This window comes from Aphelocoma coerulescens, chromosome 19 (assembly GCF_041296385.1).
Source record: "Aphelocoma coerulescens isolate FSJ_1873_10779 chromosome 19, UR_Acoe_1.0, whole genome shotgun sequence".
Taxonomy (NCBI): domain Eukaryota; kingdom Metazoa; phylum Chordata; class Aves; order Passeriformes; family Corvidae; genus Aphelocoma; species Aphelocoma coerulescens.
The window spans coordinates 8,927,895-8,945,390 of NC_091032.1; the positions used below are offsets into that span (position 1 = coordinate 8,927,895).

The window sequence follows — 17,496 nt, forward strand, 5'->3', positions numbered from 1 at the left end:
ACCCCTCCAAGCCATCGATTTAATTTAAGGTTGCATTTCGAAACAGTTGGACAATTTCCAGACCTTCAGAGTTTTGACCAAAAATAGAAAGCATATTCTGCAACTGATTTTAAAGATCTGTTCTGTTTATTTACTTATTCTAATATTACCACAACTGCTCTTTAAAAAAAATGAATCCCAAGGGTTTCCTTGCCATTCAGCCCCTGACAGGGAGGCACCTGTATTCCTCATCCTCGTGCAGGTGGTGATGCGCTGGCAGGGAAATGCCCCTAACTACATAAAGGGATTACCTGGCACTCTTTAATGGGGTGGACGAGAGCCCTTCGGCTTTTTAAATACCTAAATGCTTGAGAAGTGCCTGAGAAGAAAGCCTGGCATCCCTGCAATCCCAGCTTCCCGCTGGACAGCAGGCAGACAGGCAGGACGGGAGCTGAAGCCGTGGTGCAGCATGGACACAGCTCAGCTCACACAGCCCATGGCATTGATGCTCTGGGACCAGAGAGGTCCCTTCCTACACACAGACCCCTGCAGAGGGGGAAGAGAAGAAAAACAACACTCCCAGACAGACTGTCCTGTCAAAGCCTCTGTATTTTCCCTCTGGAAGAGGCACAACCGCAGCTCCCGCCTCTGCCACAGCATCCGAAGCGCAGCCTCGGGCAGGTCACTCCATCTCCGAAGCTGTTCCGCAGCTGTCTCAGCTGCACAGACAGTTAATACCTCCTTGCACTGCAGAGCATAACTCACTAATGCCTATAAAACAGTTGGTGCTTTCCACATGCAAGTGTGAGGAGGAGGCGGGGTGGTGCTGCTCTTTCAAGGAAATGTTCTGCGGCAATTACACCGCGAGAGACACCCCGGCCCTGCCAAGTGACAATATTAGGAAAGTATGTAGACAAAAGCCAAAAGACAAAACCTTTTTAATTATAATTTTGGCACTTGAGCAAGGATTCATATTTACAAACCTCTATGCAAGTGACTCGTGCTGCTGCTGAGGGATGCAGCTTGAATGGGGTTTGCATGGGGCTGGGACCCTCACCAGTTACCCTGCTGGGATGGGAGATGAACTTCCCGCTGCACAGAAGGAGGAAGAGGGGATGGGGAGGGCAGAAGAAGTCCTGTCACTCCTGCTGGATGGTTTGTAAGTGGGCAATGGAGTCAGGATCCAGGGATGCTCGGCAGGACCCTCCCTTCCCCATCAGTGTGAAAACTGCTCCTTAAATATTTATGATCCTTGTTTTTCCTGACCTTCTTGTTTATACCCTGGTAGCTGCTGGTCTAACACTTCACATGTTTTTAAAGCCATTCTAGTATTTATAGGTGTTCTGGTACTTCTGAGGGACTGAGCTTCCACTGGGAGACTCCCATCAGCTGCCATGGGAAGGAGCACTGTTCCCTTAGGAAAAGCAGGAATGTGACCAGAGGGAAGAGCCTGGATCCCAGCTGGTGTCTCTGCCACCCTCCTGGGCAGCACCACGACCTCCCCTGCCTTCACCCACCATGGCAGCAACTTCTGCTGCTCTGCCACATCTGCCTTTTTGACACGTTCTGCATAAATAATTTATTGTGGAGACAGAGTAAAGTTACAAGGCATTAAATCTTGCACTTCCAGCTTCACACAAGTTTTCAGAACTGCTGGGCCTGGGGCTTGTTTTGAGTAGCCCAGAGGGGGAAAAATCCACAGCGTTCCCATGATATATGTTAAAGTAAGCTGCTTTTTATTTCAATTTGGGGAAAGTTAAGTAAAGCAAACCCTCAGATCTAAGCTGCAGGATTGAAGGAACAGGTCACAAGGAAGCAAGGAAATTCAACCGTATCCACATGAATGACTTAATTTTGGTTTCTAAACCCATATCTGATTAACCAAAGACCTCCATTTTCATCTAGTGACTACATTAAATATAAACAGCCATCCATCACAGAGAAAAAACAATAATTACTATCTGTTGAAGCCATCACTTCCGTGCCATTTGGCAAAGACCTTTTCATGACATCCCCATAATTTGGCATTTTAGGGCAGTGAGAGACACTGCTCGACTCTGCTGCTGCGGCAACTCACTCCACTCACAGGAAGAGCCAAAAGGCATCTATTTCTTTAAACCCCTGAGCATCAGTAGAGTGTAGTAAAAGCATAAAACTCTGGCCAGATGCTTTGAAAGCCACCAAGCCACTTCTTTTTTTTTCCCTTTCTCTCTGGAGCAACTGCACCCAGTGAGTTCTCTGCACACTCAAGAGTCAGGCAGAGATTTTCAGGCTGACTGATGCAAAATATAAGGACTTGTCACCAAAGCCATCCTCTGGGAAGTTTTTCAGAACTTGGCTTTTGTGCTTAATATGATCCTTTTCAGACCTACCATTATCTGTGAAAAATCAGCATATGGAGCAATGTTTCTCAGAGATGTTTAAAAAAGCAAAATCCAAATGAGGAACCTCTAACAGATCAAAATGTCACTAATACAAATATATTCTAAGGAACAATTATACTGGGGTCACATAATATTCTTCAGTTTTACATTTCAAAAAGTTTTTCACAGTTGTCATTAGATGGCACTTTCATTTGTTGGCTGAGCAGAGACCACCAAAACCCAAAGAAATTACACAGAAACAGGATTTCAGGCTATTTCTCCCTCTATAACTGGTCCCTGCACACTGGGATGGACCCCTGCACTTGTCCCTCACCCAGACAAAGCCATCCTGTGCACAGGGCTACCAACACAGTGCTCTCCTGACCTCCAAATTCACTTATTTTAATAAAACATGCTACGCCAGCCATCTGACATTTATTATGTTTAAGCAACATAAAATAGAAAAGAAACATCTATGACCAGAAACAACCCTTCAACTCCCTTTTATTGCCAAGGTTCTGAAATTCTTTTTCCCCCTTTTCTCTCTGCTAATAACAGCCTCCCCACTCCACCTTGGTGCTGCAATATTGCAGGAAATTCCCCAAAAAAACCCCTAATGTGGATGGCAGCTGTGCAGTCTAAAGCTGAACAAGGCTTTAATTTCAGGGGTTTGAGCTGGACTGTTCCTGTGTCCCATTCCAAAGGTGCAGACACTTTGCCTGCTCCTCACAGAGCTTTCCTCATGGAAAGGTGCTCCAGGCTGTGGAAGGTGGTGGAGTTCCCATCCCTGGAGGTGTCCAAGAATGACTGGATGTGGCACTCAGTGCTGTGGCAAGGTGATGACCAGTCCCAGGTTGGATTCGAAAATCTTGGAGGGCTTTTCCAATCTCAGTGATTCTGGGATTCAGAGCTCAATGAGTGCACAAAGAGCCACTCTGGAAAACCCTGGAGCACCAAGGAGATGGTGCAGGATGTTAAACCTCACTTTTCAAAGCCATCCTGCTTCAAATTTGGGAGCCAGACAGGTGAGCAGAGGAGCCGTGACTTTAAGGTCCCAGCCCTTTTCCCTGTGCCCATATATCACTACTCCATGCTGCGGTGGCTTTCCTGCCTGCTGCTCCAATTTGTCCAATTAGACACGGCCCCACAGGGTGGAATTCAGTGTGAAATGTGTCTACTGATGTCTGCAAATTAACCAACACAGACATGCTGCTTTAAGGCCTGGAAGTGACAGGCAGAAAAATGCCTGCCCAGGACAAAAGCAGGAGGACTGGCTGTGCAAAAGCCCGGATCAGCCTGTTAAGGGATTCCCAGACTCAGCAAGGTAAAGTGTGTGAGCTGCTGTGGCACTTTGCACCTCAAGCTGTGCTGTCTCACACCACTGACCCCTCCATGGCGACATAAGTCTCAAGAAGAAGCCAGGATTATCTGTCTAAGAGTCTTACATGTGTCATGTAAGGTCAGGTGCCAACTGCAATGTAAATTAGTAGTTAAGAGTATTGGTAGCTAGACAGATGCTGGGAGCCTCAATTAGAAAGAAAAGTCAGATTATAAGTAATTAAGAGATACAAAAAATGCTTCAGGAGCTAAATACCTCAACTGCCTCCAGGGTGTTGTTTGTTTTTTTTTTTTTTTTTTTTTTTAATAAAGCACACATTCCTGAGCTCTCCCAGATTCTGCTTGGAACATCTCTGTAGACTCCAAAGCTGGTCTCCATGCAGACAAAAATCCCTGGCGTGCTGGTGTCAGAAGGAGCAGGAGGGGAATTCTGGAGGCAGGTGTCTTTATTGGGCAGAGCTCACCACCAGCCACGGCTTTTGCTGCACAGCTGCTGGAAAAGGGGGAGCTGTTCATCCTCTGCCATCAACGGGCCAATCACACATGTAATTCAATAATTTCTAGTTTGAATATTGTTAAAGAGGAAGAGTGACAGCTCCATCTCCCTGGAGAAGAGCTCCTGCTCCTGCTGTCCCTCCCAGATCCAGCTAAATATGGGCACATGCACTTACAAGTTGCTGATGGCCTGGTGATCTGAATCCATTTTATAAACACCCACAATATCTGCACCACGGGAAGAAAATAAAATCATGAGTCTCCTTTCAGAGACGTGGAAAGTCTGAATGCCACTTCCAGGGCCCAGGCAAGTTTGTGGATGAGCTGGAAAAGGTCCTGTAGCGTCCCACCTCCCTGCTTTAGGTACACAACATTCGATTTAAGACCTGTGCTTAAATGCTTTCCTCAGCCTGGAAGAAGCTAAGCAGACACTTAAGGACACTCTGGATGTGGGGGCAGAGTGATGACCCCGTGGCACGGAGCCTGTGGGGACCACTGGCCCCACGGGGTGTGTCTGACATCCAGAAAGCGTTAAAACACATGGAAAACCACACACTTGGGCTCCTTATCGGGGCGCTCCAGCTTTGAAGAAGCCACTCATGATTTTAAAGTGTTTTTTTCTTTTATTTTTTTCCAGGCCAAAAGACTGTAATGGGCTCCTGAGAGCTCTGTGACACTACAGCAGCACCTGCAAAGGACTAAGGAACACTTATGTCAACAGGGAGTTCAATGCTAAGGCAAGCACTTCAAAATCCTGAGAAAATTCTTCCAGAATAGTTTTGTGTTTCAGTTTGCTGTGTTTTCAAAATACCCCATTCGGGGGGGGGGGGGGGGGGGGGCCGGGATGCTCCTTGTTATTTTACAAATCATTCTGTATTTTCCCAACCATAAATCATGGAAGGAATTGACAACCTCCTGACGTTGATTAAATGGCAGCTGATCCCTCAAATTGTATTACCACTGTTTGTACAACACCTCAGGATCCCAAATGCTGTTATGCCCTGGACAGACTATAAAAATCTTCTGGCCATGGACCTCACTCACATTTTCTAGCACAGCAAATGATTAGGAACAAATAAGCTCAAGCAGAAGAGTGTGGACCTTAAAATGCTGTTGCTGCCATGCAGATATAACATGTGAATGGGGTAAAAGACAATCATGTAAAATATATGGTCCATGTCAAAGGATAACTGGATTTTTTTCTTTCAAAAATAAGCATATTTATGGTAAAAGTATTACAGTGCTACTGTATGACCTTCCCACCAAAGGCAAAGGCCCTGAACTGCCCTGTGATGTCGAAGGATGCCTCAGACAGAAGCATCCATCACTCAGATAAATGAAACTATCTCTGTGTTTTTACTTTTTTTTTCTGCTGTTTAGAATCACAGAATAGTTTGGACTCGAAGGAACATTTAAAGGTGATCTAATCCAACCCCCTGCCACGGGCAGGGACACCTTGCACTAGACCAGGCTGCTCCAAGCTCCGTCTGACCTGGCCTCAAACGCTTCCAGGAACGGCACCAATTTTTCACCAATTTCTTGGTGAAAAGGCCGTTTTTCTCCCCAGATTAAAGCTCTGGAAAAGTTCTCCATCAGCAGAGCCCTTCTAAGAGCCTGGACAGGGAACAGGAAAGAGGAGACTTGGAGGAAAATCCATTTGGGAGCCGGCAGGGAGGAGGAGCCGCTGGCACGGGCGCTGAGCCCCCTTCCTGCAGGAACAAGGAACCCTTGGTTATCAGCAGGGACAGGGCTAATTGAAGACCCCATCTTATGCTCACAAGTTTTGCCATAGGACATGGAGCACAACAAACTTCTTTGTAATTTAGATCACAAGTTACAGAGATATTATCCTGTGACGATAAAACTTCCCTTCTGCGACCAGCCAGGGCTGAAGAAAGGCAAGGGAAAGACTGGGAAGTATTGTTAACATGAACCTTTGGAAGGGCTTCTACATATTTTTGTCACCCTTTTGTCCTTTCAGAAGCTGTGTGGATAGTTATGGCAGGGCTGACTATGTTATCTTATGTACTAAATCCGCCTAGATCTGTAGATGATGTCTTAGGGGGTGAAAAAGATTAATAAGGAATCACTCCAATGGCTTTAGGACAGCTAAGAATCTTAACCCATTTAACCTCCCCTAAAACACACAATCAGATCAGAGGAAGTTGTAGGAAACTCATTTCAAAGACTCCAGGCGACACTTTTTAGGTCAGATTTACAAAGCTCATTAGAATGAAGGTCTGTTACTTTAGATTTTAATACTAAGACACACTAAGAAACCCTCTTGCCCCATTTAGGAAACACACAAAGCAAAGAATGCAAATTTTAAAAAGAAACTTAATCTTAATGCATGTGTTCTGCCACCAAATCTGTGTAAAACCCTCCTAGCTTATGTTCTTATGGAAAACAGGAGAAAACACAGCAAAAAGGGAAAACAAATGCCTATTTATTGACATCTTTTTATCCATTCAAGTAGGATGTACAGAGAATATGATTCTTTGCAAACTATATTTGTTTGGGAAGAAACTGTACTATTTAAGTACTGATTTTTCTGGTCCCTGTCACTTTCCCAAAAATCTGTTTTTCCTAAAGGGGTGAGTGTGGAGGAGCTGGAAGGATGTTCATGGATTCATGGCCACCTAACTGGACCCTGACTGGGGTCGGGTCCAAACCCAGCAACAAAAAGAGAGGAAAGAATGAGGGTGGTCAAGGCTCCTGCTCTGTTTTGTGCAGAAAGCACAAGAACTGAGGGCAAGCTCTTCCTGATCTTCTTTGTGATGCGACAGCGCCTCTTAAGTAGAGGAATTAGGACAGAAAAATGGAAAAAAAACCACAAGAGGAGCCTGTCATTTCATAGCTTAATATAATTGTACAAATCTGGCCAGATTTTGGTTAAAGGGAAATGGTATCCTGAACTTGAAACAAAAAGGAAGAGATTACTTTGTGCAGTATCAGAATGACAAGCCATCAAAATTCTGCGGTTAATTAGGAGGAAAAAGTCCTGTGTAGAATGAGCTAGATGGCTTGGCAAACTTTAATTTTAATCTTGTGATATCTCCTAATAACAAAAGGCCTCCATGATATATCAAACAAATTTATAAATGTATGATCAATGCGTTTGACATGTTATTTAATTAGGATTCTTCGTGACAGAGACAATATGAAAAACTAGTGTCAACATTCTGACAGTGGAATAAATAAATAGATGTAATTATTTCTCATACTGATCCCTGATGAATTGTAATGTATCAGGCCAGACTACAGACCAGAGTTCTAAGGTTTCCCTAATATGATAGAGTTTGATGTAAGGGGTGTCATGTATCCAATATTTTGCTGTTTTATTAGAATAAAAAGCTCTCTGGGGATTTCAAGTTCAAATGGTCACAAGTCTCCCCCCACAATTGCTATTGTGCTTAATACAAGGATAAGCACTGAAATATGTTTAGAAAAATGCTAGTGCAGCTGGAAAAAGCCAAACATTAGCCTGCATGAATCTGAGAAAAACCCCAAACACCCTGGGCTTGCTCAAAATTTACCCCTAAATGTGATATTTTGGTAATTTTTCTCTACACTGAGCCCGTGCCAGTCTTGGAAGAGAGGTTTGGCCATACGAGATGGGGGATGTGTAAGGACAGTTCTCAAGGCTAGGCTGAGAGTTTTTTGCAGGACAAACCCACTCCCTGCAGCAGAGCTGGGCCTCGAAATTCCTTCTGGAGGAGAGCAAGGATCCGGAGCGGCGGGAAGGGCCGAAGGCAGCCAGCACACTTGTGGCCATTATCACACAGACAGGAAAGAATGCACTATCTGTTCCCTGGGCCAAGAGAAATTAGAGTTAACATTTAACATGAGGGAACGGACTTCAAAGGGAAAGCCAGCTGGATTTGAATAATGGGAGATGAAAATGCTAACACCAGCACAAACTTGCAGGTGGTCGTGTTTGGCTGGAGAGAACACATCTGCCGCCGAGGAGCCTGCACGGAGCTGCCCTGAGACAGCACTGCTGGAGAGGGAGAGGAGAGGGCTCTGGGGAGCTGCTCTGGGGTGAGACACGAGGGATGGAATCACAGAACATGGAATGGTTTGGGTTGGAAGGACCTTAGACAGCAGCTGGTCCATGGGCAGGGACACCTTCCACTAGAGCAGGTTGCTCCAAGGCCTGTAGATAATCGGTATTTCCACAAAATTCCCCACTAAGCCCCACAGAACCACACCTTGCTCATGGACTAAATCCCAAATCCAACTCTGTGCATAGCATCAGATCTGGAAGGAAGGCCTGAGCCTTTCTACCTTGGTAGGAAACAACTTGAGCTGGCAGGGATGGTTCAGCTGGATTTATTTCTGAAGCTGAACTACCCCAGAGATCCTTTCAAGCCTGCTGATACAAACCCATGGATGTGACACCTCCTTTCCCTGTCAGCTGCTGCTTCATACAAAGGAAATCAACGGTGTTTAAGACAAATACTCACATTCCCATAAATTACGTCAATTAACTCTGCTCAATTTAACACAGGTATTATAATGATACAGATAATTACTAGGAGAAGGTGCCAGAAGCAGTGAGATTATGTAGAAATCATCCTCTCGAGTTTTGCTGGATTTTTCATTATTTTTAAAGGCAGCTGAATGCTCTGATATCTCTGTTGATTTCGACCTTACCAGAGAACTTATAAACAAATAGCACCTATAAAACTGAGATAAAAGTAACTACTTGCTGCCCATTTATAGTATAAAAACATAAAATTTTAATAATTCTGTTTCTCTTCTTCAACTTCAGCCTGAATACAAGGGACAAATGGCAAATACAGGGTGGCACCAGCCCCTGAGAGAACATTTCATTCTCAGCCTGTATCAGAAGCCAAACAGACCTAAAATATTGGCTTACAGAAGGTCCTGATAATGGGAAGAACCTGCACACTGAGTACCTGAATTTACCTGTGGAGTGTGGGCTAGTCCTGCCCTCGGCTCCCTCCAAAGCAGCCGGGATGCAGATAAATAAATCCTTGACCTGCTGCACAGACAGAGCAGGGCCAGAAATATCTGCAAAGTAAGGGAAGGAAAGTGCCACAGTGCTGCGTGGCAGGAATTTAAAAAGGACTGTGAATAAGGAACATGAATAAGGACTAACAGAGAACACCAATATTGCTGCAAAGTGAGTTTTAGACAATCCTGCATGAGGCAGCAGCGGAAGATTTGCTGCGGTGCCTGTTTTGAAGTGTTCCCAGTGTTCCCTTAGTCCCTAAGCAGATGATGCTAGTTTTAACAAATGAAGCTGGATTAATTTAAAGTATTTAAAGTGATTAGCAGTCCTTAGGTTAACGAACATATGTAATTTTCTTCTAAGTTTCTGTTTTGATGAAAACATCCTGCCAATCTGGGCTCCTGGGCAGGCAGCTACCTGAAGCCTTGGCTACCTGCCCCGGTACCTCGGAGTGGCTGCACCAGCAGCTGCTGTGGGATTAATGGACAGCAACCTTCAGGGAGATGGATTGGGGAGGTCAGGGAGATGCAAACGGCCGTGACACGTGCCATGGATCACTGTCTGCCCTGCCCGCTGCCGCACCGCTGGGAAATGGCACTGCTCGGCCCAGCGAGCCCACTTAAAAGGGCTAATGGGTAAATGCATAAAACTATTAAATGCATAAGAATCCTCTTCACCAAATGGTAAAATAGAATGAAAGTTTAAACGGTTAATTGAATAAACCTCTTAAAGACAGAGTGCATCAGCGCGGGGTGTTTAACAGTTTCCCCGGGAGGTGGTGCGGGATTCCTGAGGATGCAGCATGCCTGGATCACTCTCCCTTCCCAAAAATCAGGCTCAGCACCGTGATTATCACTGTCAGCTGCCTCCCTTTGCTTGCTTTTAAATGCAGAAAGGCCTAAAAATGTTATTAATGTTTAGGTAAAGGCAATGAGCTCTCAATTCCTGCTGCTCCAAGCACAGCGCTGCATCAGCAGGAAATCCTCCTCCTGCAGCCTGAGTTAAAGACACAACCAAGGAGATAAGAAACCAGGATTCTCAGCTTGGTTCCAGGAGGATGGGTTCTTCTGGTTGGCTTTGGTGATGCTGGAGTCTGAGGATGCTCTGTGAGCAGAGCTGCACGTGCAGCCCTGAGTAACATCCTGGGATTTCGGCCTTTGCTAGTCAAACAAACTTACTTCAGAACCCTGGGAACTAATTGCAAAAGAATCCGCCAAATACTGCATTTGGGTTTCATTCTGGACTATTCTGGACACAAAATCTCATTGCTGCTGTTTCAGAGGGGTGGAACCTGCGATAATTGATGTTTTGTAGAGATTTCCTGGGCAATAACTGGCTTCTCCAGAGATAAGCACTGCCTTTGGCCTCACGCTTTATCCTCACAGCAACAAGATTACTGCCTCATAAAACAATTGCGAAGCTACAGCACTATTATCCTTTAAACAGTAAAAGAAGAAGGGGAAAAAAAATGATTTATGAAAAATGCCATGATCCTCCCTAACCAGGGCCTGAACGACAGCAATTCCAGCGACAGTAACTAATCTAATGGTGCATTAGGAGAGCACAAAGAAGTAGATTTGGCCACTGAACCGAAGTCATTAAAGATTAGAGCAGCTGGTTTCACAGTTGGGAAGTGCTTTTGCCTATCTGAGCACAGGATACAATGGAAGTTGTTTTATGATTTAATGTCTCTGCTGTAAACAACGCGACTCCTTGGATAAATCAATGGCTGACATCGACGGGACAGAAAACTTATGGAGCTGAGGGTGGCTTTGAAATGCAGTTCTCCAAAGCTCAGCTAAGAAAAACAGTCAGATTCCAGCCCAAAATAAATCTGCATTAATGTATTCTACAATAAATGTATGCAATGAGAGCCCAAAACATTGCATCTTATTTTTAATTGATGCAAAGGCTGTATTTATTTCTATGGAAGGAGAGCGTGCCTGGATACCTTCTATACTAAAAAAGAAAAGGCAAAAAAGGGGAAGAAAAAGGAAATTAAGGGGTAAATAGGAAAAGAAGCAAAAGAAAAAAGGAAAATCAGGAAAAAAAGGAAAAGAAGAGAACATGGGGAAAAAAAAAAGAAGGGAAAAAAGGAAAATAAAGGGAAAAACAGGAAAAGAAGTGAAATAAAAATAAAATCTAATCTCCATCTCTATATTGATACAAAGGAGAGCAGCCTTGAAGGAAGGGTGCCAACGCCATGATTCTTTTTCCCTGTGGAAAGCTTTCTGCCTTTTGAGAGCCACATAAAGTTTTCAGTATATTCAAATAGTGCACATATAATAAATCTTTGCCTGGTGGTCAGGAGCCCCACCAAAATGAGACCTCCTGGATGTGTGGAAGAGTCACAGGATAGAAGATAAAATCTGTGAATGTAACGAGTGGAGTTCCTAGTCCTGATAATTATTCTTAGTTCAGATTCACAGTAAGAGGAGCTCCCTACTGAGCAAAAAACCAGTAAAAAATGTAAAAAAATAAAGGACAGGAAACTATTCCAGTGCCCAAAAAATAGAGCCTCTGGGATGGAAGGTCACTAAATAAGACCGATTAGTTTGTGGCACTTAAGCGACCAAAGGGGAATCCAGGAAAACAGTGCTGGATCTGGATCAAGATGCTCTGGTGCCAGGAGTACACTGGGATATTGTTAACGGGACACAGGGAACTCAAACATAAATAGTGAGCGGGATTTTCCTTGCGTTGGCTACAATACATATGTTTGTCCAAGAAAAAAATAGCTGGAGCAAGAAGACATGCATGTCTGGTGTCAAAGAAAAGCCTGTTTGTGTCACATACAGTGGAGAAATTGTTCAAGAATAGCTCATCTTTAAAGGAAGATCCCCCCAATAACGTTGCCAAAGTCCATGGCACTTGGGTTTTTGGCTGTGGAAGTGCTGCAGCACAAGGAAAATCTGCCGTGGTCCGGGCTTTAAATGTGGATATCTGACATTTCACTGCCTTTTCAAGGCTTGGTTCAACTCCTTTCTTTGTCACCAGTGGCGCCATTGAGCCTCGTGCTCCCTCAGTTCCCTGGGCCTGGCTGGCCGCCACCTACCCAGGAAAAGTGACCGCGGTAAAGGAGATGCCAGGTAAGAAACCAGGAGTTCAATCCCTGTTAAATAAAGAGCTGGGAAAGAGCAGCATTTGTCAAACGTTCAGAATTGTGTTCTGGGTCATGATCAATGAATACAGTTAGGAATCTGTGAGCTAAAATGTTTCCCATCTTCATCCTGTGTTGACTATGAATCCACTTATTCCTACAAATGTGTCTCTCCCACCACCGACATCTCCTTGGGGCACTGCAGTCCCTAAACCCCTAAACTCCCTGCCACACTCACACTGCTCCAACACCTTTGGAAATAAAAGGGAAAGACTCCCTTCAAAAGCCCAAGTTTTGGTCTTCATGAGACCAGAAATGCCTGTAATTCACTACCAACATTTTTCACTCGTGACCTCTTTACTTGGAGTTCCCGATTTTCTTCATTATGTGTTTCTAATTTATCACAACCTCAAGTGCTTCAAAAGCCTTGCACATTCTGACACAACCACGGGCGAAGTATTCCAATGAAATCTCGGAGCTGATTCATTTTCTCTCCCCTCTGACACCAGAGGTTTATGTAATTTAGGAATAACAGAGCTGCTAAAATTAATGGCTGAAGGGCAAAGCATTCTCCTTGTCACATTATATATAATGCTCTGGTTCAGCAAAAGAGTAGCTGGATTATTTTGATTCTTTACTCCTAGTTAATTACAATTAAAAGTAAGACTGTAATTACCTTTCTTGTAAACTTTGGCCTTAACTGCTGAGCACAGCAAAACAGAAGGAGGCTTGGTTAACCTCAGTGGAAAAAAAAAAATAGAGGTTTTCTTCTGAAATAGCTGAAGCCTGGGCATTCAGGGGGAACGTTCCTGGGAGGGTGAGACAAAAGGCAAACCGAGAGCCAGTATCAGACAGATCATTTATAAACCAACACAGCTTCAGGTGGGAGGGGACACAAAGGACTCGCTGACCCCTCGTGGGGACACACCGGCCCCCGGAGTTCCCAATAGCTGATTTTCAGCCAAGGGAGTTCAATACAAAACCTCCCCTGTTTCTACTTCTCACTTTTCATTTATTTGAACAGTTCACTGCTATTGTCTGCCTGGGGAAACCTGCAGGTCCCTGTGCCTGCTGCACAGGTCTCCAAGGGATTCCCTGTTCCTCTCTGCCTGGAAAAACCCGGCAGTTCATCCTGACTTTGCTGCCACGGGACTTCCACAGTCCTCATTTCCCTTATTTCCCCATATGATCCCTTGTTTCTCCCCCTAAATACAGCAGGGACATCTCAAGGTGTTTCTAACTCCAGTGAAAGGATTTCCCTGTGCACATGGAGGAGCTTTCTAGAAAAACAGATGTGTCCACGCTGGGTTGTTCTGAGCAGACCCATGGAGAGGCTCTAAGTGCACTGGCTGAACTGGCAGGCCAGGAGGGAACAATCCATAGGGAAGGGAGACTGTTTTATTCCATGGCTATGTCTGTGCCAGCCCAACCCAGCTGGGATGCCCGAGCCAAGTGCTGGCACCGGGGGCCGGGCGGGGGAACGCTCAGGGGCTACCACGAGCTCCCACCCACGGTGACAAATGTGCCACTGTGGCTCCATCGCCTTGAGACAGAGGGACAGACAGCAGAGAGGAAGGAGGGAGGGAAGGAAGGAAGGAAGGAAGGAAGGAGCTCTTCCAAAGAAGACGAAGTTGTTCTTTGGACAGCAATTATGGATATTTAGAGCTTTGAATGGACAGTCGTAGGATGAACTTTTGATTTCGCAGTGTGTAAACACTTCCCCATCTATGATTCAACACTGAGGATTCTGGGGAACACAGTTAAGCCTTGGAATAGCCTCTTGTCTTAAGCACCATTATTTTTTATTATTATTGAGTGAATTTATATCTAAAATGTAAGCACATTAAAAACTCCATTTCTCTAGAATTAATTAATTTTTCAGGCATTCCATCTTCTCCAGAACATTTTCTTTGGTGTCTTTTTTTAATCTTTACAATCACTTGTATATAGATTTAGTAATAAGTGTAGGAGGAAAGAAACATAAAATAACCCAAATCCCTGCCCAACAAATGCTGCTAGTACATAAACTTTATAAATACAATGTTGGCAGATTCTGATATATAAAAAGGTAGCTAAAAAAAAGTAAGAGCCATAAATAATGCCAAGTAATAAAGGAGGTGAATGTTTTTGTTATTAGATTCTTTCATTGTATAAATCTGTTTAATAAGCTGGCTAGGAATCACTGATAGAAAACAGACTGCTCGTGGTGTTACAGATCAACCTGTTCTAAATGTTCTTTCCTACACTCCATGCCAAGCAATACTTTTTACAAATACAATTTAAAAATTGAATGTTCTTTCATCATCCAAAGGGAGCAAATAGCACTAAAAGTCAGAATGCACCTTTTGAAGAAGGCATGACACGTGTCTGTACCAGCAAAGCAGAAAATCTTTGTTTTCTAAGTGTTTAAGTCTGCTCTGCTGTGATTCAGAGTAATTAATACCATACATCTGATTCGTCCAATGTGATCAGTGGATGTGTAAAACTCTTGATTTAAAAGTCTTATTTCCCAACATGTGTGTATTTTTGGAAAGCCCTATCATATATTTTTCTTTAGAAGTTCATGTAAAAAAGCCTGCAGTAACATTGCACTGTAATGAAAACTAAATGTTGTGAAATGTTATTGAGGTCAGTGATGGGTTTGTGACGTTAATCTTTGTACACTATTGGTTCTCATTACTGCGGGGTATTTTTGGTTTTCATTATTCCTAGAGGAAAGGAAAGAAAAAAAATGAGATGCTGTAACCAGAAAAAGGAATAAACACTCAAATGCAAAAATGAAGATGATAATAATAGTAAAAAAAATCCCAACCCTCTAGGATGTTACTGGTTAATAAATTGCTGAACTTAAAAAAGTCACCCACGTTAAAATGTTAAAATGTTAAAATGCAAGACAGGCTTTTGTGTATTATTACCACACAGATATCCTTATTTCTGCTTTACATTTTTTTATTGCTGCATCAACTTCTAGAACAGGTGGTTCAAGTGTGCAGCTTTCAATATCCTCATAATCATTTCAGGTTCTGATCTGAGGGAATACAGCCCAAAGAGCTCTGGTTTCCATGGCTCCTCAACTTTGGGAACTTCATTCAGTGATTCACCAAATGGTGCTCAGGAAGACACTGAGCTCTCCAGCAAAGAGTCCATTCTCGGAGTACATCAGAGAAATTAGAGAGAAAATGAAATTAAAAGAGAAATTACATAATCAGAAACAGAAACATCAGAAACAGAAATGGTATGATCAGAAATAGAAATTCAGACAGGACGTGATCATTATTTGAATTTGTGGGGAGTAGATTTGCTCCCAGTGGTAAAAACTCAGCTGAAGTGAGGGCAGGAGAGCCTCTGCCTGTGCAGCCACTCCCTGCAATCCCTGACACGCCCAGGATTCCCTGAGCATCACATCCAGCCAGGCAGGGCAGCTCCCAGACACACGGTCCCACAGCGTGAAACAGGCTTTAAAAACTGAAATGAGCCCTTTTCCAACTAACCTGAGCTCTAATGAGATGGAGAATTATCAGAGGGATCCCTTGGAGAAAGCAAACGGGACAGAAAGGGCAGAAATCGGCAAACACTGGGAATCAAACCCAACTCTGCCCATCAAACTAATGAGGTGTGCCCAAGCACAAACTCGAATGCTCAGGGGCCAGGACACAGAGATTTCAGCTCTAAATCACTGGTTTAAGCCAGCCCAGTTTGCTGTGACTGCGAGCAGCCACCACCTGTGACCACTGTGCCACAAGGTTCCCTTGCCCGTGCCTGGCATCCTCACCCCTGGGCTGGGCTGGCAGGGATGGAAGTGGGGGATCAGGGGCTGATCCCGCTCCCCCAGGAAGGGAGAACAACTCCTTTTACCCTCCTGCAGTGCCCCGTGGAGGCACAGAGACCTCAGGGTGCTCCAGCTGCCACTTTCACAGCTCCCACTGAACTGTTCTCCCCGTGTCAGTGAGCACTGTTTGTAATACTCCCAGGAATGCAGAGATTTCCTGAAGTGTTGTGCACAAACATCATAATATAATCCTCAGGGCTTCAAAGCCAATCCCAACAACTAATCCCACAGATAAACAAAGCTAAATCTCCATTTGCCTGCAAAAATAATGAGCAAACATTAGGGCTATCAGTGCATGGAGGTCCTCAATCTTCTGAGGGAAGATCTCAACTTTCACCCAATTTGTACAGTGACACTCTGATCTACTGGAAATTGCAAAATCTAATTAAAATCAGGGAAACTGAGGTAGGCAAACCCTTCAGAGCAACTCTGCCAAGATTCATAGCTGTGCTATTCTTCTTTTCAGAGAGCTGTTTGCAAACCTTGTACTCCTAGCATGGAACATCATCCCTCTGCCTGGTCTAAGTGTTTCTCTATGCTATATAAAAAGATTTATAGCTGGAATCCCTACTTAGGGTGCAACATTATTCATAAGGTTGCCTATGACACATTCAGGCTTCCCTCTAAAATAACAGCATTAAACTTCCTTCACTCCCAAGAGACACTGGGATGGGTTTAAGCTCTGTTTGCAAAGAACCCTTCACACAGACACCAACCTACAGATTTACTATGACTTTAAGGCATTAACAGGAAAGAGGAGCCACACTCGTGTGACACCACGGCCATAAGGAATTCCTGGGGAAAAAGAAACTGATCTGCATAGGTGTAACTCCAACTGATGATCACAGCTGCTACAGCAGCAAGGCAAAGAGAAGGTAACTCAGGTGGTTGCCAGAGGTCTGCTGAATAATTAAAAGAAGCAACACACTGCAAAATAAACAAAGTTTTCATTTCTTTCCAGATACTTGCAGTGCAAGATAGTTTAAATCCTAAACCAAAGCACTCGAGCAACTTCATGCATCCCCCTAGGACTCCTCGTGTGGATAATGTTCCTCAGTGGAGACACCACCACTGAATCTGCTGTATTTGTTTCAAGATTTTCCAGCTGATGAGACTAAGAGCTTGTCTGAAATCCAACCAGGACACAGCACTCACCAAAGCATTACTGCACGACTCCCTGGCTGGGAGGTTAATCCTTTGCCTACGTTACTCCCTGCTCTTACCAGTATCATTCCATCCTCAGATTTTTTTTTTAAATTAACATCAAATTTCAATGGCAACAATAAATATCAATCCAGCTGCAGCATCAGGGCCAGAAAACCAGGAGACACAGCAGTACCAGGGCCAGAAAAACATCCACCACGACAGCAGAGTTCACCCCACACTCGGGTAAAGGTGCACACGCTCCTCCATT

General features: G+C 44.1%; 1 protein-coding gene across 13 annotated transcripts in view; it reads right to left on the reverse strand.

Annotated features, from left to right (window-relative positions):
• The window catches only part of BCAS3 (BCAS3 microtubule associated cell migration factor), a 299,613-nt gene that overhangs the window by 44,264 nt on the left and 237,853 nt on the right, over nucleotides 1-17,496 (reverse strand). The window contains exon 24 of one of the 13 annotated variants that reach the window (XM_069033177.1): nucleotides 14,885-14,961. The exons of the other annotated variants lie outside the window; for them this stretch is intronic. Within the exon in view, the coding sequence (XP_068889278.1) occupies nucleotides 14,930-14,961 (32 nt within the window). The 3' untranslated portion in view covers nucleotides 14,885-14,929. Of the gene's footprint in view, nucleotides 1-14,884; nucleotides 14,962-17,496 lie in introns of those variants that run through there. 13 annotated transcript variants of the gene reach the window in all.